At 42.3% G+C, this 24,454-nt stretch overlaps 1 protein-coding gene across 7 annotated transcripts in view; it reads left to right on the forward strand.

Annotated features, from left to right (window-relative positions):
- sgcd (sarcoglycan, delta (dystrophin-associated glycoprotein)) overlaps window positions 1–24,454 on the forward strand; it is a 399,067-nt gene that overhangs the window by 357,081 nt on the left and 17,532 nt on the right. For all 7 annotated transcript variants that reach the window (XM_040032548.1, XM_040032550.1, XM_040032549.1 and 4 more), the window contains one exon: window positions 14,394–14,466. In XM_040032548.1, the coding sequence (XP_039888482.1) occupies window positions 14,394–14,466 (73 nt within the window). The remainder of the gene's footprint in view (window positions 1–14,393; window positions 14,467–24,454) is intronic.

Below are 24,454 nucleotides of genomic sequence, written 5' to 3' on the forward strand. Positions count from 1 at the left end.
GAAACTTGCTGGTGACTCAGAAAATACGTCTCAAAAGCCCTCTGAATGTACAGTATATGCTCTTTTCAAGATGTACAAAGGGCAATTGACTGAACTGAAATGAACTTAAGACGCACACAGACACACTGCCACACTAATCAGCCTGGACCAGCACTCTTCAGCTAGGCGTCCCCGGCAGGCCTGTTTTCAGAGGAATATCAAACGTCCTGCGCACTATCATTCTTTCCAATTAGAGGCTCAGGACTTCATTACCGCCACCCCTCAGGCTGCGGGCTTCAAACACTTACAGGCGGACGGACAGGCAGACGTGAAGGTTCGGGCTCTTAACTCTCTTTTACAATCTCTGCTAATGATTGAGCGACGTTAGTCTCTGTGCACATAGTGACGTCCATCTGTCTGTCCCGTCTCTCCTCAGCTTCGCTGGCCCCCACTGGTCTGTTCATGCAGCATGCGGTCATGTTCTTTCTAGTTCGCTCTGCATGAGTTTTTCTTTGCTCGTGCTCTGAGAGTTGGGATTACTTTTATTACCGCCACTAAGATCCTAAAGGCAGGGTAAAACCACATATCTCAGCACCCCGCTGCACCCCCTGCTGGCCTTGCAGTGGCAGAGTGAAATACTTTATTTGTCGTACAGATTTAATTCGTAATTTTGCAACACCTGGTCAGATGTGGATACTTTATTCCTTTTAGCTTTTTTTAAGATTAAATAACATATTTTAGTAAGTGTAAAACAGCAGTTTTTATCAAATCTGGCACTTTTATTTTGCTTCTCATGACTTTGATTGTATCCACATAAAAGAGTCCAAAAGAAAGGCTTAACCCTGAGATAACTGGGGGTTAGACTTTAATAATTAAATGGATAAAATAGCGCTCTGTCTGCACCCTGAACTGACGAGGAAAACTCAAAGACAACATGGAGCGTGTCAACTTCAGGTGGTTGGTCCGGTGAACCAGCAGTGCACCTGACTCCTGTCCTCATTTATAAAGATCTCTACAAACTCGGGCGTAACAGCTGGCTGGTGGAGTTTCCTGTTTCCTGTTTTAGTTTTTTTGTTTTAGATTCCTTATTTTCCAAGTCATTGGTGCTGTCAATCATTAGCGCACGTGAATTAAAGTCTACTAGCAGGAACCAACCAACCTATAGTGACATCACATCCTGCATTAGCCCACGATGGCGCTACACAAGCTCTAAATTCTGTAAAGCTTAGATTATACTGCAGAATAGTACACTGTTATTACACTACTTTGAAGTCCGGTGCCTGGGCGCTTGTGTAGTTGGTGCACTGAAGTTGAAATTCTCCGCAGACACTTGGATATCCAGACGGACCCTCGCTGACTTAGCAGACCTTAGCGGACTTGCTTTACACTTTGTAATTTTGAGATTCGTGCCGTGTAGTTGAATATTCAGGATGTATGTGTGGGATTTAACAGCTGGGAATGAGTCCATCATAGAGAACATTCACGAGACGCCATCACATCCATTCTTACTCTGCAGAGCATTTACACATTTTAGCCCAAATGTTGCACTCAAAAGCTAAAACCAAGGTTTTACTTCCACTTGCTCTAAAAATGATTTAAAGTAATGAGAAAAAGAAAAACAAATGGCCGATACAGTCGACCATTTGTACCAAAATCATGAGATTGCAGATTTGTGCTACAGCTTGGTCATACTAGTCAGTATATTTGCTTCGGTAACTGGCATCCGCATATTGGAAATGAAATGCGTACCTCCGTGCGGCTCTTTGATTCCAAGTTAATTTGAAAAGGTGCTGGCTCTAAATCAGGACACGTTTATGCAGCATGAAGAACCTCGTTGGGCTCAATTTCCTCTGCTTCTCTGATAAGAAATTATCAGGTGATCTCGTCATGAAGGCTCTCTGAACATCTCTGTCCGTGCTGCAGGCCTTGCTTTTAAGCTCATGGAGTAGAAGCATGAAATACAGTTATTGTTGAACAATCGTGATGACCACGTGATGCTGTCGTGTTACAGGGATTTTAGAGGGAGCTTGCATGAATGGGACTTTTACAGCAACTAGCAGAACCTCTAACCTCTCACAACCAATCAGCAAATACACCAATGTTTGTGTGACTATCACCAGCCAGTGTGTAGAGCTGTTGTGACCGAGGCCTAAAGTGAGTGGATACCAGCTGAAACTAAATATTCTCTTTGTTAACTTAATATCTTTTTGAAAATTGTTATGAGAATAATAGCTACTACATAACATTAAGCTGAAGGTTATAGCTATTGTCTAAAATTAAAGCTATTTCTTGTTGCATTGACCCAGGAGGAGGTCAACTTAAACCCAGTGGTGTGCAATATTCTGGCAGACACCCCGCACTCGCAACATTAACCAGAATGGGGCTTGAAAACCGAGCACTATATCCCACCATCGCTGCAAGAATGACAGAGAGGTCAGCTGCTTGCAGTGGAGCCAATTTGTCCGCAAGACAGAAGGAGGTAGCGCTCAGTTCGAGACTTAGTGGGGAGTCCTGCAGGTCTGGGATCATGTTAGTGACACAGTGTCAGCATTAGATGCTAGCCTGTGGCGAATAGTGCTAATGAAGACTACACCTGCCTCTTTCCTTCAGTGAGTTTTCTGCCATCGAGTCTCTTATTCTGTAATCTTTAAGCCAAGTTTCATCTTTCATCTACAGCATGTCTCGACAAATTTGCCTCTCCAGATTTATCCAGAAACTGCACGCTCTCTAATCTTCCAAGCCACAAGCAGCTCCTCGTACAGCACACCGTCGCTTTAGTGTCACTCTGCCCAGGATGGCAGCTTGTCACTCGGCGCGGGCTGCGATGGATGATGCCGGCTGACGCTGTCGTCTCTGCCACACCAGCTTCGTTATACTGTTTCATGCTTTTGTTGCGATCGCTGTCGAGCTCGCCTGTCACTCCGGCGGCGGTGTCTCTGGCTGCATATTCAGGCACGGGGGGAAAAAAGTAGTAGAGAGCAGAAGTTAGGGAACGATATGACCCAGGGTAAATGATTTATATTCACCTGCAGTGTGGGAGAAATTGTCGGTGGCTTTTCACGTCTCTCCTTACAGTCTGTAATCTGCTGACTGGATACTGTACGTGAGGAGCTGAAGTGGAGGTGAGCAGCAGGGATCCATCTGTCACCTGGCTGCCATAGTTAGCTTCTCCGTTTGACTCACGCTCACGTTTTCCTTCTGCTTTCTTACTTCGAGATGTTCATTTCCTTTTTCCCCTGTTTTCCTCTCCTTTTCCTTTCTATATCCAGGGCTTACTTTGATCTCACTCCCCCTTCTTTACTCCCACTAATCCGCTGGCTGCATACACTATTTGACAGCCTAAAACTTACTGTCGACATGCAGAATTGCCCTCTTTAATAAAAAGCTGCTGATTTCCTTCCACCATTCAGAGGAGAAAGGGCAAAGCGTCTCAGCAGGGAGCGCTGGCTATTTATTAGAAAAGGCTGCAGGCTACACCTCCAGTCTGACTGAAATACTAAAATGGAAGAATATGCCATACTCTGCAGAGGAGGGGGAAGGGGGAGAGGGAGAATTATTAAACAGGTGAGAATTAAACTTTGAGGTATCGTAGGGTCCCGGCCAGCAGGACTCTGAGGTTCCTCACCTCCAGGAGTTTGCAGATTTCATGTGATAACGGCTCAGTTGTGATTCCACGTGAGTTTGACTGGCTCCTCACTGTCATCGTCTTGGGGTGCTATCGTGTCAGTTTGTCAAGTTTCATCCATCAGTGAACTACGACTAAAGTTTTAAGGCATGGTAAAGACACAAGGAGGGCACGTCAAAGTTTCTAAATCAAAGTGTGCCCGGCAGTATGGCAAATATGTGGCCTCTGAAAGAAATTAAAATAAAGATCATGAACAAACTTCAAGTTTTGGGCTTTTTCCCACATGCAGCACCAACTGCATGATTTAAGATATTCAAAACAGCTGATTCACTGCCAGAGCCCTGCAGTGTTTTCGTTTGCAGAAAAATTCTGCAAAAGCACAGAAAATGCAAAGGAAGCTGAATAAAACCGAAAGGAAAGAGGGGAAAAAACACAATCTAACAGTAGTGTTTTGGGGGGCGTAATAACCTGACAGACCAGCTATGGACGTCAGGAAAACCAAATGTGCAAACAATCGCACTGAGACGCACTTAAAAGAAGCAAAAGGTTCATCCGTGTTGTGAGGGAGAAAAAGATTTAATCACAAGATTCATATAATACTGTAAATAAATGTTTGCTATTAGCCGTTTACCGTTAGCTTGCGACTTCCGCAGCTGTTCCGTGTTATTCCCAAAACACAGATCTACTTTGTTTTCACATCTTTTTAAAAGGTTTTTTAGCTTTAGCAGCTGTTGCGTTTATCCAACCTCCGTCTTGTTTGGCGTGCTTTTCCAGTATTTCTGCTGTTGCTATCTGCTGTTGCTTTCTTAAGTTGCAGTGCGCTTGACTTCTCAGGGCCACCGTAGTCCTTCTCCTTTCACTGCCCCCAGGACTTTACAGTAGAAACACGCTAAAGTGTCAAAGCAGTCATCAGAGCTAATTAGCTAGCATTAACTACCAAACACTCGTTCCTGGGTCGTTATGAGTCGTAGTGTAGTAAATGCCACTGACAAACCAGGTAGGAGTGGTAAATAAAAACAAAACACAGACTTTATATAAAACCCAAACAGATTTTTTTGCCTCCACATTTGAAAAATTTAAAATTAGCTTAGCGGTAAGCGCCTCTTGCATTAGCATTGCCTCTTGAATTAGCTTGCATTAGCACTGCTATATACTTGAAATGGTTAGCGGGATTTTTATTCCCTGGTTTTGTGTTTAGTATGTTGTATTAAATTATATGTTGCACCTTGTTATTTTGATAACTGGGCTTTTTAAACCCTGTCATCACGCTCGTATTCACATTTTCAGTGCTTTCGAATCAATTACCACTCTCATTTGTCTCTCTACACATCCAGATAACAAACACCTTCTCTCAGCTTTCAGACTCATTCTGGGAAATGTAGGCAATCACCAGTTGCAGCAGAGGTGTTCGAGACAGATTGAGGGAAATTGGGTGTACCAGGAAAGTAAATTACAACACTTCATCACAAAATCACTACGCAGTGCACTGAACATCACAAATCGGTTTTATCCAACGCCGTCAGAGCAGAATTTTCTCTGACAGGATGAGAGTGGGTTTCATGCAGTTGGACGTCCAGTCAGCGGTCATAATTTCATGGTTAAAAAACCGGAACAGCAGCAAAGATTTGCTGAGCTTTCACCAGCAGTATTTTATGGATATGGGTGTGTGTGGCTTTCTTTGAAAGGTTACAGATCCCACGTGGCTGTTATCATCTAATCAGTTGTTAGTTGTGCGTGCAAATTAGATGAGATTGAATTGAAAGATGAATGTGTAACTGCTGGTTAATTACATCCAGCAGGGCTTTGTCTGCTTCCTATAATTATCATGTAAATGCACTTTTTATGGGGAACATATACGTTAGCGACTTTCTGTGTGAGCAGCAGGTGTGTGCATGGAAGAAAGTGACATTAAATTTCATGGAAGATCAAACCCTGTATCAAACCCAGCACTGTATATTGGTGTTGCATGGCCATGGCCATAAAGTGAAGATAGTTTAAATTCAAATTGTACATTTTTTTTTTATTGTGCATTAGTGGCATATTTTTTCCACCCACAGGGAATTGTGGCAGATTTGGGGACACATCTGTCGCTCTCTTTCTGTTCATGTTCATTTGAGTTTGAGCAACTAAGTAGAAACCCCGGGAGCTTTCTGGGATTCGTCTCAGCACGCGCAGAATCTATCAGTGCCATCTGAAGAGGTATAGATGCTATACCTGCTACCTGTTGTCATGGAAAGAGAGCTGACGTTGAAGGCTAACCTGTATATTTACTGCTAAATGTATGACACAAAGGGTGTCTGTGCTCAGCCTCAGAGACAGAGTGAGGAGCTCATTTACTAACATTCAGTAACTTCGGAGTACACACTTGTGACTGGGGCAATGCTTTGTAATGTACTGACATTGCACCTCTGACAGTGGGCATTTACTCGCAGCAGTCTTGAACTTCTAATGACTATTTTGTACTTTCATGTAATGTATGGTGCATATAGGTATATCCTAATATCTGCGACAAATGCTAATGTTACCAGACCTCAGGAAGGCTAACACATGCCCTACTACTGCACCACCATGCTACCAATAAACATGACAGATGCAGAAGAAAACCCACAGAAACGAAATCAGCTCTTCATTTAACTTGAATAAATAAGGAGATGTCAAGACCTTCAAAAATAAGAGTAAAACTCATATTTTAATTAATTTGTTTTAGCTGAACAGATACTGGACCTACCAAAATAAAGTTGCAAATATGACCCTTTTAGTTCTTGCAAACCTGTATGTATCTTTAGGACCTTCAAAAATACACATAATTATCTTGAGGTCCAGTATTGGCCCTAAGGGTGTCTAGATGTAGGGACTATTACTGGACACCTTTTTCTGAGGGTGTAGCTCACAGTTCTAGTGAAGGCCACAATGTTAAATCAACTTTTCTATGATTACTGTATCTGAAGCGTCTTACCCCTTACCATCTGCCATCAAAACAAGTTTGGGCCACTGGACTCAGACCATTAAAAGCATGTTCCTAGAGGGTAGCTCCAATAAAGGCTGGTGACAGTGCACCCGGGATAAGATAGATGGTTGATGGACGTCTGGAAGATGCATGCAACTCAAGACTTATATTGCTGATAGAGAGGCAACGGAATAAAGAATGGATTCTTCAAAAGATCAAAGAACAAAGGCAGAATTATTATCCGACACGTAGAAGCATGGTGACATCAAATCTCACATCAACAAGTGTGGCTCCAAAACGAAGCCCCAGAGGTGGCAACTGGGTCCCAAAACTGCAGGTCCTCTAATCAATGCAAGAGTGAGTGAATCCCCGTAGACATTAAAAACCTGAACACTGTGACGGTTTTGGTCTCTATTGCTTATTTTCACCTGTGTACCAGCTGGACTGTGGTTAAACTTTGGTGTCCCTAACCTGTTTCAATTTGTGTTGAGGCTTGAAATGTGCATTATCAGCTCTCAGTCACGTTGAATGAAGCTGGGCCCTTTTAGCTCTCTGCAAGACTCGAGCTCAGCTAATAGAAACTGGACTTCTCCATCAGGTTTGTGGTGTTTGTGCATCTGTAGTATATTTTTAATGAAACTCTCTGATTAAGAATATGTCTTTCTGGTTGCTTTGTTGTAGATTGGCATCATCCCTCATTGGCTTTCTACCAGCAAAATAGTTTTTAATTGACACCCTTGGCCAAATAGCGACATTTCTATGTGGCATCCACTTCAAGTCTCTCCGGTGAAGACAAGTGTTTTGCTCCTTTTGTTTGTGTTATTATCAGCGTAGTTGTTCTTACCCTGAAACTAAGTTGGATCGGCTGGTGAAAAACAAATATATCAGTTAGTACGAGAACACACAGAAGTTTTTCAGCATGTGAAAAATGTGTACAGCTTATTTTGCATTATTCACATAAATTCTTGAAGATAAATTCAGGACTTTGGTGTAGCGTTATTGTTGCTCATGTGTAGTCCACAACGGCCACCAATCACTGGAATTATTCCTGGAGGGAGCATCTTCTGGGCCTCGCGTGTCTCTGTATTTCATCACCTCCGAGACACTTCAAGACACAGATGATGGTATCTGCCCCTGGTCTGACTGCTCCCTCATAAACACCTCCACGCACACACAGACACACATATACATGGCCACGCATGGACACGCAGCTGCTCGCACGGCCACATTAATCTTTAATGGCTTCATTTATTTTCCCATTCGACCCCTCCCACGCCGGCCCGTGAACATGTCAGCGCTGTGACGTATTGCTGCTGTCTGCTCAGAATTCATGCGGCGCTTGTGACCAGAAAAATCAGATAAATCAAGTCTTATTCATGGAGGTGCACACGAATGGAGTCGTCACACTCTGCCTGAAAAAAAAGTGTTCCCACTACAGAATACCAATAATATCAGCGAGGCACAAATATAACATCTGGTGTGACAGTGCGTGGTGTTTACTGGGAGCATGAAGAGCTTCCACACCAACTTATTTCAGATTTTAGGACGGATCCTGATATTTGATTGTTTTAACTCGTATTCAACGTTCAGTTTTACAGATTTACATTCTACAATAAATTATTACATTGGATTCTGTAGCTCTAATGCACTTCTGGCTCTTCCACAGTGTCAGAGGAAGACAGTCATGGCAGATGGCTGCTCCTATCTGAGCCTAGTTCTGCTGGAGGTTTCTTCCTGTTAAAAGGGAGTTTTTCCTTCCCACTGTTGCCAAGTCTTTGTGCATAGGTCATCTGATTGTTGGGGTTTTCTCTGTATCATTGTAATATAACTTCTCTCCATTACTTAGACTTAACCTTAAAGCACCTTGACGTGACTGTTGTGAGATGGTGCTATGTAAATAAAACTGAACTTGAATAAGGTTTTGTGGGGAGCCTTGCTGCCATGTTTTTTACCAGCTTTCGACGGGGAAACTGAAGCAAGACTGGACTAGACTAGGCAGGCAGTGACACTGTTAAAAATACGCTCAGGACTAATTACAAGGACTTTGGTTTTATGTGATTCAGCCCCAACTGTCATGGAAGAATTGGAGGTCATGAAACTCTGCTGTGAATAAATTTAGCAACAGTTTTCTTCCATTTTTTTAATTTTCAGATTTTAAATCACTTTACAAAATTACTTTGTCATTTTAAGAATGGTAGAGATTAAAAAGATTCAGATTCTTGGATCTCAGCTGTTTCTACTTTTGTTATGAAGTGGCTATATGGCAGACAGGATCTAGACTGAGACGCAGGACTCAGGAGGCAGAAATGAACTTGAACTCAGCTTTAATGTTGGTAATTCAAAAGGGTAAAACAGAAAGTACAAAACACTTGACAATCAGCTGAAATCTCCAAGGGAAACCAGGAACGTACAATGATGAGCGAGGACATGACACCGGACCAGTGGAGACGGAGACAGCAACGATGGCGAGAGGAAACAGGTGGGAGGGCAGCTGATACTAAACCCAGAAGATGAGACAAGGGAAGCAGAACGAAATACAAAGTGAGAGTAATAATAGACCAACAAAATAAAACAGGAAATAACTAACAGTGAGGCCAAGGCTCAAACATAAAAACTTGGTACAGAAAGAGGGAAAAACTCCAGAGAAGACGAATGGGAATGACTGCATGTAAATGTGAAAGTATGTTTAAAACAGACGTTGAAAACTTCTGAAGAGGACACACAAACACTAAGATATAATAGAACGCTAAAGATGAACTATACAGAACGATAATCCACCAAAATATGTTAATAAAAAATACACCTTCACTTCTAGGAAACGGTGTCTCTAAAACTGCCTTTTCTAAAAGCAGTTATCCTGGAGAATCTTTGTTGAGGAACATAAAAGTTATCTTCTTTTAAAAAATGATTCAACTGCAAATAAAACGGAAGCTCCAGACATCGGGGCGATTTGATAATAGAAAGAGAGTTTTAAAAAATGTCTGTACAATTTGAATTTTTTAAATGGGCTAATAAAGGTGGTGGAATTAGAATAAAGTGGCACTGGTTTTATCCTTTAAACTAGTGCGTTAAAGCAGAGTGACAGCCGGCAGCAAGGCAAAGAGCTTTTTGTTCTTTTTATTCCAAATGAGAGCTGGGATTTCTAATGTGAGGCTTCTGTTTTATCTTCACTCACTTCTCGGCTGGAAAGAGTAGAGGGAGGGGTGACATGCACCGAGGCTTCCACTTCACTTTACATCTACGTGCTGCGTCTCTAACTGACTGAGCAGGAGGTTTTTAAAAGTCACCAGAGCTTTCATGGGCTGCTGGAAATAGTTATTTGTCTTTCTCTAACCTTCAATTTCACATGAAAAAAACAGAGAAATTACACTTTTTAAAATGCAGATTGAAAAGAATAAAGTACTTGTTCCCATTTATTTCCAGTGTGGACTGAAATATTGTAAAATATATTGACACACAAAGTGAAACATCCGATGCTGCTGATCTTGTCGTGACAAGTGCCGCCCATTTGGGTGAAAACCAAAGCAGAACAGAAGCAGCTCCACCTGTAGCAGTGATTAAGAGGAGAGTCGTCTATCCCATAAGGCCGAGCTGGAGCACCACTTTGTGTAAACAGATTTTATTTCCCTGAATGGCTGACAGGTTGATCTGCGTAATGAAAAAGGTTCTCGAAGGACCAGGAGTGTAAACATCCACACATCGGGGAGTTTTGTGCATTAAATGCCTTTTAAATAAAAAATACACATCGAACAAACTAATCTGTTTCTGTACAGGTGAGTGTGCCGTTAAAGACTTTCAGTAGCTTCAAAACTAGTGTTGCACTTTGTTTCTACCAACATTAGCAGCATATATTCTTTATATTTACTAAGAAATGGCTTCTTTCTGTATATAAAAGAATGCCAGTGTACACTCAAATATTTATGCCCAAAATGCTCACTAATCTGTATACCATATTTTCCACGACGCACTTAATATCCTTTAATTTTCTCAAAAATCGACAGTGCGGCTTATAATCCGGTGCGCCTTATGTATGAATTCTGGTTGTGCTTACTGACCTCGAACCGATTTTATGTGGTAGAAGGCGCTCAAAAAATCTGTCAAAAAATGTTTTTGTACGACTTTGGTAAGCTACGAAGCCGCACCTCTTGATGGATTGTTGGAGCGTTACAGCTACCATAGTCAGGAGCCTCGCGGAGTATCCTGGGTCTAAAACTCCGTCCCTTCAGGTCCCAAAGTCAAACGAACACTGCAGCATCACTGAGAGTTAAAAACTGTCTAAATTCTTTCGTCTTTATTAAAATGATCAGCGTTGCTGCTTTACCAGGTGTAACAATTAATTTTAGCATCCAGGCATCCATGAAAATGATGGCGCGATATGGCAACCCCGCTTCTGTGAGTCTGCCCCAGGGCAGCTGTGGCTACAACTGTAGCTGCCTCCACCAGTGTGTGAATGTGAGAGTGAATGAATAGTGGAATTGTAAAGCGCTTTGAGGGCCCTGAAAAGCGCTATATAAATGCAATCCATCATTATTGTCATTAAAACAGAATTTATTAGATTTAACTGAGTTTGAAGTTAGCAGGGAGTTAGCTCGCTAGTTTTCATCTAAACATGATATAGCATGTTCTGACTGAGAGATTTCTGAAAAAATTAAGACGTACAGCTCTGCTGTCACTTCCAACATAAATGAAGACAGAAAACTAAACAGCAGTGACGTTTGTAGGGTTACTGAAGTTGGGCTAGCTGGTATATAATGATGTGCTACGTTAGCTAGCTACACAGCTATGTTAGCATAGCATAAACACAGTGAAGCTGGAGGATGAACGCTAAGCTTTTTCCACTTGTTAACGTGAGCGTTCCCGATGGTTATGGACAAATGCAATCGCAACGTAGGATGTTGTAAACGGACCAAACTTCAGATCATCCATCCACAATACGAGGTTAGCCATTAATATACTGCAACAACATGGGAATAGAGCAGCTGCCAGATAATTCAACATTAATGAATCAATGGTACGGAAGTGGAGGAGGCAAGAAGAATGAGTTGAGAAAAGTTTGACTTATCTGACTGTTTTGTTTCGCTTAATGCGCCTTACAATCCGGTGCGCCTTTTTAGTCTGAAAAATACAGTATATAGAGTTGTTAAAAGCAGTAAATGTAATGGAAACCGTTCAAATGAAACCTACTTGATGGGTATACATTGATTTATACCAAGTATATTTAACTTCATGGTTAATTATTTAAATAACGAAACCCTTCATTTGATATATTTGAGCTGTTTTATGCTCTTTGTTTATGTTTATGAGGACAAAGAATGTAGCAAAAAAATTGACATTAAAGTCATATACATTTACCAGCCAATTTATTAGGCACACCTTTTCAACTGCTCTTCGAAGCAATTATCAGCCACTCACTTGGCAGCAGCTCATGAATTTATGCATGTAGACGTGATCAAGACAACCTGCTAAAGTTCAAAATGAGCGTCAGAGTGAGAAAGATTTAAGAGACTTTGAAAGGTGGCATGGGTGTTTGAAAATCCCAGTAGATCCCTGTCTGGCACAAACACTATCATTTCTGGGATTTATGGAGAATGGTCTGAAAAGAAGAAGGTATCCGGCGAGCGGAGGTTCTCTAGGAGAAAATGTCCTGTTGATGTCAGCGGTCAGAGGAGAATGGCCAGACTGCTCTGAACAGGGAACAACTTTTTTATAACCAATGGATTTAAGTAATTTTCCTGATGACTTTCTGGTCTTAGTCATAAGTCTTGTGTTTTATTGAACTTGATGAACATGGTGTTCATTTTGTAAATGATGGTCTTCCTCAGAGTCAGAAAAGGAGGAGGAGCAGAATGTGGCTCCAGTACTGTATCTGTCATCACCTGTTACCTTTTGGTCTCTTGTAGGTTTGACAGTCTCATAATAGAAATGTCAAAGATTTGACGAGTTGAGAGGGACGCTGGCTTCACCTGTACAAACACACTCTATCGCTCTGAATTGAGGTTAAATGTCTGCAAATATTGTGTCTCACATAATTGGAATTTTTTTCTTTTAGTCCTCATCTGTCGTGGTACTTAAAAAGCCTGTCTCACAGCGAGGAGTGTTTGGGGTTCCAGAAGCGTGTCAAAATGTTTTGAAATGTATTTAGTCATGCCCATTGATCTGCACCTGATGCTTGGCTGATTTGATGTCCCTGAATGCTCCAGTTTACACGACCCGCTGCTGCTGCTATATTGGTGCTACGATCGATCAGGGCCCAGGGTTGAGGACCACCTGAGCATTACTTTGTATTTTAACAAGCACTGCACTATAAGTCATATGCAGGAGATTTAGGAACTCAGAATGTCAGAAACAACCAGAATATGGCTTAGCTGATGGCCTCGTTTAGGCTGTCGTTTTTAATACACGTCATAAAAATGCAAAAAGTTAGTCGTGAGTGTGAATCCACATATCGGTGTTATTTTTGTCCATCCAAAGAAAATCAGAAAACAAAAATAACATTTATGTTTTTCTCAGTTCTTCAGGAGTCTAACATAAGAAACAGCCTGGAGTCAAGAATAAGAGCTGGCATCATTCCCATCTTACAAAGGCCTGGTCAGTGTTACATAAAAGATGTTGAGATTAGTGTTTCTCAGGCTCAGATGGAAGATTTAGAAAATACTTCCTACGTTCTTGGTACCCAGGAGAAGCTTGGCAATCACACTTCTTTGCAGTTCATGTTATCACCGCAATTCTCAACCTGTTCAATGCATTTTATACCAAAACAAAGTCTGTTAAGCACATTATCTGAGCAAAAACTTTCCCTCAGTTCAACAATCACTCTTGCTATGTCCGATTAAGATCCGAGTGTAGTAAGATGTTTATATTGTACATCAAAGAAAAAGAACCCCAATGAACCACCAATCCATTATGAGCAGCGCTTGGCAATGGTGGGGAGGAAGAACTCCCTTTAAACAGGAAGCGGCGTCCAGTAGAATCAGAGCCAGGGGCAGACATGTTTGAGTTTAAGACTTGGGATGTTTGAAAGAAGAGATGGTTGCTGTCCAGGTGTGTGCTAAGCAACATGTTAGCATTAGCCAACACCTTCCAGTAGATGGTAAACTGGGACTGAGTGCTGTTGGCGTGTCCAGTTTGGGTGAAACCACAAGACCAGCAGCTTTTCTCTTGAGCTGGTCCTTAGTTTGTCTGCACTGGTGGTTTGTTAGGGGAAATGTGTGTGTGTGTAAATCATTTACAACTTTTTGTGCAGTTATAAGTTGAAGTTGTTGTTTTTTTTATTGGCATGTCATTTGGGAACCACAGCTCTCTGCAGAACTACTGAACTTTACACCAATAAGTTTACTTCTGCTTTTCCAAACAGTGAGTCTAAAGATAGAGGGAAGTATATATGAGTTCTGAGAACAGTGAAATTGTGGGTTATTAATAAAGTTTCGACTTTGGAGGGGACTTCATTTCTGGGTAACAGTCTCTTGTGTTTTCTCTTTTTTCAATAATGTTGATGTCTGAAACACACACACTGGGTTCCTTCATGAAACAAGAGCAGTTGCTTCTTTCTCTCACTGAGAGTCACTTCACAGCTTAGAGGAGGTGATGAAGAAAAGCTGAAGGAATCTAAACAGCAAACAAAGCTTATTTTTACATTATTATTTGCCCCGATTGTTGCTTCTTCTTTTTTTCATCTCAAATGTGTGTATCCGTGTGTGTGTCTACTATATCAGTGATGCGAGCTGAGCCGAGGGCCGCTGTGCCCGCTGACTGGAGCCGTATAGATCAGCAGAGTGTTGGAGATTATGTCCATTGATCGGACAGGAGGGGTTTGTGGTTTGATTCTGTGTTTTGTGATTTCAGGGGCCGAAGGAGCCGTGTTCAGCAAATCAGTGGAGACGCCACATGTCAGAGCTGAGCCGTTCAAAGAGCTGCGGTGAGTCTTTCCACGGCACACAGCAAGCACTCGGTCTCATGCAATACATGAACAGATGTACCCTGAGTTCACGTCAAAGTTCACAAATACTGCAGCAGTGTAGTGAAATAAAGTGCTCACAGAAAACCAGATCAATCCATCACATCGGTACACCGCACAGATGGCACAAATTAATTTATGGGAATTAATTAATGGAAAAGCATTTGAATGAATGTGAATCGGATTGACAAAACTGAGGTACACTTCAACTGCACTCCTATGGCAGGAGCGTAAAGATTACACTGCTTTTATGCCCTTTCTGACTTTAATAATACCAATAAGTTGCAAAAATGATCACCCTCTTGTATTCAGTAAGACTTCAGAGTATAACCGAGACCACAAACATATCACAAAACACGAGGTTTTTACTCACATAACAGTTAAAAGGAGCTGAGAGCCTTTTTCACACAGACGTCTACACAATCAGGCTTATTTTGCAACTAGAAAAGTCGCCCCCTGCAGGCCATTAAAGAGAATGCAGGATTGAGGCACTTGTGAGTTGTTTTACTGCAGTACTTAAGTGGTACAGCAATAAAAATTAAAACAGCTAATATGATTATTCTGAGAGAATATTCCATTTTTAATAAAAAGTGGTTAAATCTTGGCGATACTAGTTCCCTGACATTCTCCCATTAATTGTCATGGTCCTGGGTCTCTGACGCACTATTTGAAGCCTGCTCTGGATTTTTGGTTTGGTTATCTGGAATTAGATATTTTCAAGGTCCTGAAACCCTTTGACTTTTGTTATGTATATGTCTTGGTTCTTGTTCATGTTAGTTCCCCTTCGTTTCCAGTCTGTCCTAATCTCGTCTCTGTGATTGGTATCACCTATGTGAAGTCATGTCCCAGTCGTGTCCCTGTGTTCTGTCTCCATCGTTTTCTGTTTTCCCCGTCTCTTCTGACAAGTTCATGTCTTAGTCTTAGTCTCTGAGCTAGTCACTTCCTGTATCATTTTGATTCAGGGTCAGTTTCACGTCCTCATCAGTGATGAGTCTGTTCAGCTGTGTGCTCCAGGTGTGTCCACTCTGCCCTAATCTCCTCCTGTGTTCATGTCGGGTCCTCTCATGGTGTGTGACTCTCCAGTCGTCGTTTGTTCCTGTTCGGCTCCATTGTTGTTTTCGGGTTTTTGTTTCCTTCGCCTTTTTACCCGCATTTAAATGAAGCTGTGATTTTGACATCCTTCACACTTTGATCGCCACACGCTCGTTCACATGACAGTACCAGTTCCCTGACATTTTTCCCCAAAGAAAATCCTGATTAATTCTGCCTCGCAGGTCCCTCCTTGTAAAATTGAACAGTGAACTGTTGTAAAACAATGAACATGTTCAGAATAAACCGCTTAAAGCCAGATGATGACTATGATGAAAGATTTTGAGGTAGAACAGCTTTAGGTTATCAGCTATCAGTCAAATTCAGCTCAGACTGAGTGTGTGGCTCCGTACTTCGTCGTTCCTCTCCACGGTGTACATGGTGTGTGTTTGCATGTGTGTGAGGCGTGGATGTCTCCGTGGTGTAAACGTCTTGTTTATCATCTTTCTCCCGTCTGTGCTGTCAGATGTGATGACAGTCAATCAGAGCAGAAAGTGAGCGAGACGGATGCCTGGTGTGACTGTGGATAACGGGACGTAGGGATGTCTCCGAAGGGGAAAAAGGAAAGTTGGAACAAGAAGAGATAACGTCCACACGGTCAAGATTAATACTGGTCAGCGAGGGTAGCCTTTTTCTGTTGAGCTCTTGTTTATTAATAATGTTTGTTCACCTATTTTACCTGATTAGACCTCTCCTCAGGACTGACGGGGTGTGTAGAAACTGATTGGTGTCTTTCTCACTCTCCTATTGCAACCATTAAATTTGCTCCACTTCCCATCACAGATCCGCCCACGTGTACTCTACAGTAGCAGAACGCTAATCAACCAGAACAAACGCTGCGAGTGTGTGGGTGGGTGTGTTTGATGGAGAAGTGAGTCTTATTTGCCTTTACTGAGATACAGACTTTTTCACTTCTCATTCGTGTCCGCCCAAGAAGCTCGTTTGTAATTCTGTAAACCAGAGGCTATTTAGGTCTGTTTCTCTGTGCGTATCCTCCTGGGTGATGCCACAGCTTATCGCGGAGGTGCTTCACCGGGCAAAGTTTATATAAAACTACATTTAAAAAAAAAAAAAAAGGTCATTACTCACTAGGTATAACGTAAACAGCAACAGACCTAGAATGCCTTGTGGCGTTTCCATCCCATTAGTAATGCGCAAGCTGAGTAGAAGTTTCTGGCCCTGCTTCATTTATTTGTAATGTGCATGGAGAAGAGGACATTACAGTCAAAACTAATTTAAATTCTTAAATCAGATAGATTTAAAGGTGTATTACAAATATCTGTAAAGTTATGACCCTGATTAAGGAAACAGTGTGATGCTGTCCAGAGACTGAGGGCATCAGAAAGTATGCTGACCTTTACAAAGTAGTTTTGCCCCAAAGGAAAATCTAATTTTAACCTTCCAGACCAAGTTGTGTTTGTCTTAAACCGAACAGATATAGAAACTCAGTTGCTGTTTTTTAGAGTGCCACCATAAAAATGTTGCAGTTTTCTCAGCACATCCGCATGCTTACATTATTAATTATAGATCAATCAGAGCACTTTTTTATGCAAGGTAGCTCATAATGTAAACAAGTTTAACTTCCAGCCCTGCTAAACACACTCAGTACAGACTTATATACTTTCTTAAAGGCAAAAAGTCAATCCCCTGATGCCCTATATCTACAGTCGTGATCCAGAAACCAGTGGTTGGAGACAATGGCACCTGTGTGCAATGAACTTCGCTCTCATTGTCTTTGAAACAGCTGCCATGAAGATGAGAACCAGGTCAAAGCAAGTCCTGGTGTGTTGCAACAGTCAAAGCAACAATAGGATGGAGTCAGTCGACTATCAGTTTGTAATTGGTCAAATTGGCAGTTAAAAGCAATCTGTAATCTGCCAATTAACTGTTATAAATCGCTCATCTGTTCCCATCTGTTGCAAATCTGTTGCTGTTTGCATACACAGAAATTCGCATTAAACAGAAATTCACATGAACTGAACCCAGCCAGTTGGCAATCTGTCTGGCAAATTTTTGCAAACCTTCACTAATCTGTCTGAGAGTGACTGCACTCAGTCCAAGTTGGACCAGGATTGTTTGGAGGCATGCTACCTCCCACCGGGCAACCTGTGCAATTGGCTTGCCATCAAAACTAGTCATCCATAGGTTGATAGTCTTGTACACTCAATGCAGTCAACCACCAGTTTGTCATACTCGTGGGGATGTTGCCGTGCTGTTTTTACTGTGACTGAATCAGAACAGCTGTTTCAAACAAACCCTGGTGCTGTACGTTATGCAAAATGTGTTCAGTGTGGAGTTTCTCGTTGTTGCAACCTGGTCAATTACTTAATTATTTTCTACAAATAAAGCTCACTGCTTTCATTGGTATTGTTCATCTTCTAGCTTTCCATATCAATCCCAAAAGTGAAAAAGCAGCTTGGCAGTACTTCCTCATTTTATTTGGCTCCATCTACTCGATGCGTTTTAGCAGCACAGGTTCTCTGTCAAGGTGTCCTTGGTTGTGAGCTTTTACCGACATTTTTCCTCAATACTTGAAGTAGGGTGTTGTTTTTGCACTGCAGCAAAGGACACAAAGGACGAGAACTTTCTTTTTGTAATGCTGCTACCTAAACATTGATTCTTACAACTAAAATTCGGTGTATCGAAGTAAGTGGACCGTTTCTTTACTCTATATGTAACATGTTTAACTGTTCTGGCCATGCAAAACAACCTAAACAAAGTAAGCTAATGGCATCCCATAGATTAACCCAGGCAGCAGGACAGTTAGGCCATCAGCAAGCTGTTTATTTTGCTTTATCACATGCACTATATAGACAGCAGTATTGCGTGAGCCTATCTACACATTACACCTACAGGAGCATTTACGACATCCCATTCAAATTGAGCCTTGTGCAGCTACAACAGCTTCCACTCTCCTGGGAAGGCTTTCTACAAGATTTTAAAGTGTCTGTGGAAATGTTTGCCCGTTCATCCAGAAGAGCATTTCTGAGGTCAGACACCAACGTGGGACACTCACAATCTCTGTTCTCGTTCATCCCAACAGTGTCTGATGGGGTTGAGATCAGGGCTCTATGTGGGTCAATCAAGTTCTTCCACACCAAACTCGTCCAACATTTCCTTTTTGGACCTTGTTTGAAAACTCCAAAAATTCATGGTCAACTGAAGCATTAATATTTTCCTTCATTGGAACTAGGTTTAGGCTAAAGCCCAAAAAACAATACGTGGTGTGTTAAAACACTTGTCTATGAACAGTTCCAACGAGTAGTCATTTCTGACAGTCCTGTTTTAGCATGTACTTCGTCTTCTTCCACCTTATCCAACAGAAAGCAAATAACAGTCTTTGGTTCAGATCCAGTGATTTCAGCTTGCTTGTCACCATCTAAGCGTTAGTGCATCATCTCCCCTCCAGAAGAAGTTGGCTAAGGCTTAGAGCTGTTAATACCTCAGTCCAGCTGAAGTAATAAAAGATGTAGCTTAGATAATGCTGTCAACAGACAAGAATCTTCTTTCTTCGCTTATTAACCTCTCAACATCCACGTGTTCATGTAGACACCATTTAGCAGTGGGTTGCATTTTTAACTACATGCCAAACAAACAGTTTCAGAAACTATAAAATGTATCCTTCAGAGAAACACTCTTACATACCTTTTAGTGTTAAAGTCCTTTTGTTTTTGAGATGATAAGAATATATGTGGATCTTTACTTTACCCTAAACCCACAAAGTGAAATGTGAATCATCGTGGAGAGATTTTGGGCCACTCTTCTTTAGTTTTCATTTAGTTCCTTTCAATCAGAGGTCTGGACTTTGGCTGGGCCATGGTAACACCTTGATTTCTGCTGCAGATTTCCTGCTGTTCTTGGGATCATTGTCCTGCTCCTGATCAAACTTGTGGTCTGACTTTGGGTTGAATTCATTGTAGCATTATAGTAACTTAAAGATTATGGCTTTGGTAATGCACACCTGAATGCTTCACACCTGCAAACAACCAAAACTTCTGCTTTTGTAGAGGTGCTCACACTTCCTGATGATCAGCTGTTCAGCTACATTTGATTGACAGCATGTAGCTGTTATTTACCCCTCAAATGCAGAGTCTTGTGAAAACTTTCTTTATCACATGACTGCAGAGTTTCCATTATTCTTTTTAGGAACATACTTGGACTTGCCTCAAGGCGCATCAACATGCCTCGAGGCGGTCCAGTACACCATTTGCAACCACTGGATTAACCTACCATGACCCCAGCAGTTACAGAGGTTTGGCCTTAACACAGCAGCACTCCAGCTACAGCAGACTTTCCAGCATTAAGCAGACTGCAGTGCTCTTTAGACGGAAAATGTTCATATTGTTGCAGTAAATGTTATATGCATGATCTTTCTATCTATATAGCACAATGGTATTCTTTGATCTGAATTGAATGAGAGGGACAGCGGTGGAAAGACTGTGAAGTGAAAATGAGAAAATCTGGAGAAAGAAAAGGGGTGACAAAAGTATGGAGTGTGAAGATTAAAGAATAAGAGGGGGTGAGAACAAAAGAGACGCGAGTGACAGTGAAAGAGTTTGAAAGTATATGAAACTGGGAGGAGGGGGGGGGGGGATATTAAGAAAAAACACAGTATGGAAAAAATGAAAGAGGATCACTTTTGTCCGAAAGTCTGAGATGAATAGAGTGACAAAAAAAGAGCGTGTAAGAGAAAAACGAGACAAAAGGGGATTTTGAAGAGAACTGAAATAAAAAGAGCTTCATGTGATACAAGCGAAGCTATGGAGACGACTTTGATGGGATTTAGGGGTCAAATAGAAAACGACAAATAACTAATAAGAGCATTTCAGTGGTGTTTGCATTGAGATGAACTGAAAGCATCAATCGCTGCTGCTTCCTTTCTGAATCATTCGTTCAAATAATTAGAAAGTGATACTTTTACATCACTGATGCAATACATCGTTTCCTAGGTGACACTCCAAAGCCTGTCGTCAGGTCACTGTCCACACAACGCAAGAGTCTATAGTCAGGCGTAGTTTTTCTTCCCTCGTCCCCTTTGTTGATGCATCTTTGGTGACAACTAGCCAATTGAGAATGAAATATGGCCCAAACTATCCAATTATGTCAGAAAAAGGCGAGCGAGCTCGTTGGTGCATGGCTAAAATCTAATCTTACCCTAATCTCTCCCAGCTCCTTGGCAGGTAGCAATCGAGGAATCAAATCCTATTTCAGGATATCATATTAACCCCTAACACATTTTCGGGCAGCCAGACACACATCCCAGCCAGAGCCGCCGCTTCTTCATCAAAGCCATAACCGTTACATCCATCTGCGTGGTAATACCTTGTCAACAGGATGTGTCTTTGCATCTGAAGAATGCCTTTGTGATTCGCCCGCACTGGCAAATTTGAAAGCGCAGCTTCATTTGTATCCCGACCAACTGAGAGATAAAGGGAATATATGTATGAAGCAATATAAAGGAAAGCGAATGCAGGAGGGGAAGAGAACAAAAAAGCAGAACGGAAACAAAATGGGAGCATCAGTGAGAAGAACTTTTTCTCCCTTTGAATGAAATAACACGTGAAGGTCCTCATGGAAACTTTGGTAGACTTGCATTAGCCTGATCTGTCCCTCGGTTCTTCGTGTATCTTGTAGCGCTTCGCCGTGCGCGGTAGCGTAATGGGACTGGGACTGAGACCATGGTGATGGACAGAAACAAAAAAGGTGAGAGACAGTCGGGAACCCAGCGTTCCCTCCAGTAACTCCAGGACCTCTTCTTCTGCCTGTATTGATTACATTTTTATAATTTTAACGTTGTTAGCACCGTTAGACGCACTAATGATGAAGCAAAGGCTTCAACAGGCAAGTAAAACCAAAATAATACTGAATACTAAACAGTTTTTTAAAAATCCTAATAAATACTTAAAATATTAAAGCCAGTAAAGAAATTACATCCGTCTTCCTGTACCGTGTATGTTCTGGAACAGGCAGAAGGGCCCACCTGCTGCCTTTGAAAATGAGGCTAGTTTCTGCCTGCTTTCCCTGCGACTGCACCTCCTCTTGTAACCACACGTGTTAGGTGTAGCGTGAAGCTGGAGAGACCGGTGGAGTTAAACAATATCGAGCTGATGACATGTTGTGCTGCCGTAAGTGCAGTAAAACCTTTCCAACAAGCATCAGACAGAACATCACAGCAGCGAAAGCAAGAGAGCGAGACGCAGACGGGAGCGTGTTAGCCGTCATGTCAACTCTCCTGACCACAGTTTGTGATTCGGTGAAAAACATATTGTAAAGGAAAAGCTGCTGGCAGTGCGCTGCTGCTAATCCATGACACAGTAAACCATGAGCAACATAGAACTGAACTGAATAGATCAGCCCGTGGTCACGACATCCAAACCAATCCAAACATCAGCTCAGTGCATCCCTACTAACAGGTTCATCATTTTAACAGGTTCATCATTTTAACTAGGCCGAACAAAACAAACTGAAAATGAAAGTGAGTCTGAATAGAACTGAATTCAGTCGGCTTCTATTTAAACCACTTCTTAATAACGGTCACGGTCAGTCAGTGCTTCGTAGTGTAAGACTCAGAATTATAGAGGGAAATCCAAGAATTAGATGATCCCTGTTACGTCCCCACGATGGAGGTCTAGGGGTGTGAGTGTGGGGACCGGTAACCAATGGGTCTGGAACAGAATGAAAAGGAAAGCAGACATAGGTGTTTAGCATATGATGTGGTTTTATTACAGATAATCTTAACATAAAGAGATGGCAACACTGCTTTATCAATAAAACCGAAAGAAGAGGTCACAACAACAAAGGAAACAACCGATCAAACAACCAAAGGAGACACTTCCAAGGGCCCACAGGCCCACCCTGTCACATGCAGCTACTCTCCCCACCTCTCCCCACTGCTCAAACAAAACCAGGGCACACGCGCGGTCTTTTCCAACACCTAGAACAACAGTGTGGGGTCACAGAAACAAACCAACCCCCACATCACACAGTTCTCCCCCAGCCTATGTAACCTCAGAGAGGTGATTGCTGACTGGGTCCAGCTGCCAAATGAGGGTAATGAGCAGCAGGTGCGTCCTGGAGAGAGGGCAGAGTGAAAGAGAGACAGAGGGGTAGGAGGAGCAAGAGAGGAGGAGGCGGAGAGAGAACAACATCACACCCACACAAGGGCAATTTCAAGAGGAGGGCCCACTAGGGCCGTAACATCCCCGTGTGCTGATGGCAGAATGATGAATGCAGGGAGGAAGCCAGGTGCAGCCATTTATACATACAGGTTGGGATGATGAGGGCAGTGTAGAGGATTAACAGTTTACACACTGTAGAAATGCAATTTCTTTATCGAAGCTAGCAGTGAAGCACACCTGTTCGTCATCAAATAATGAAACACAGGGTGGCTCCATCTTAAATCACCTGATAGGTCACATGACCACAACCAATGGGAATAATATCCAATCAGAACCGCGTCTTATAGAGGACAAACAGCTGATCAATAATCTAGGAGTAATACATATCTCCTCGGCACAAAAAATCAGTGCTGAGAAAGACGCCAGCCTCACAGCGGTGACGATGTGCGCTGATTCTTCCTGTTTTAAGGTAAAGAAGAAGAGCATGAAGAGATCATATGGAAACAATCAAGATGCAAAACTATAGAAAACAGAATAAATAACCACACACAACAAAAACTCTGTGAACGTCCTGAATTTGAGCCTTACTTCAAGACGTTTTTGCTGCTGCAAAGAGACACAGCCTTGGCAGTCATGTGACAGCGGTGCGGGCCAATAGAAGAGAAGGGGCCAAACTCCAAAGCTGTCCCACAGATTAATTTTCAGACTGCTTTTTATGCTTTGGACAGATTTAAACACTTGCTTGAGGCTCAGTGTGAACGTTCACAATGAACGGACTTGACCTTAAAGGTGCTTTAAAATCACCTGTTCCTTTTGTATTAAATAACTCTCACGTGGACGTCCGCTCTGTCTCGTGTTTTTATTGTCCTCTAGAGTACTTCAGCACGAGGCAACAGCGCTGCAGAAACTGAAATTATAGAGCAGAAGTCACGGCGCTGCCAACCAAGCTGACCACTGTGATCTGTGAAGAAATCACAGATTCAATGAGCGCTGCCTTCAGCTCTTTCTCTTCTTCTTATATCCCATCTGCCCTCCTCTCCATCTCCAATCTCCTCTCCCTTCTCTCGCCTCGCTTTCATTTGCCGTCTTCTCTCTCCATCCTCACCCTGCCCCTCCTCCTCATCCTCATCTTCTTGCCTCAATTACCTCGATCTTCATTCACCTCTCCCTGTCACACCAGGTTCTGATCTCCCTCCTTTCATCCCTCATTCGTCCTCCCATGTCACCCTTTCTTTTTGTTTCATTAATCCGAGCCTAAGCAGTTTGAAAAAGAACAAAACTGCAACAACAAAAAGAAATATTTATTCAGCAGATAGCGCCATGACAAAAGAGATCACGACTCAAGGTGGCCTCCCTCTGCAGGCACATTTAGCACATCTGAGCATTATCACAACCAAGAGAAAAGAATTAAGACAGCACATCCAAGCCCTTATTTCCCCTCCTCCTCCCCCTCTGTCTGTCCTCTCTAATATCACACCCACTCCTTTCTTCTTCCTCGCTGTCCTCCACACCTTCTGCTCACACTGATCTTGGTAATTGAGAGGATGGCCTGCTCTCCAGCAGAGTGTACGAGTGACCAATCATAAAGCCCCGCGAAGCGATCAGCAGCACTCTTACTGCCCCAGATTGCCATTTAACCTATGATTTTCTATGTAGCACAAAGGCAGCCCGTTCCAACTCAACATAGCTTACACTATATTTATAACACCAAACAGCTCTGACCGCTGCAAACGGTGGCAGCT

Source organism: Simochromis diagramma, unplaced genomic scaffold (genome assembly GCF_900408965.1).
Source record: "Simochromis diagramma unplaced genomic scaffold, fSimDia1.1 OVJJ01000216.1, whole genome shotgun sequence".
NCBI lineage: Eukaryota > Metazoa > Chordata > Actinopteri > Cichliformes > Cichlidae > Simochromis > Simochromis diagramma.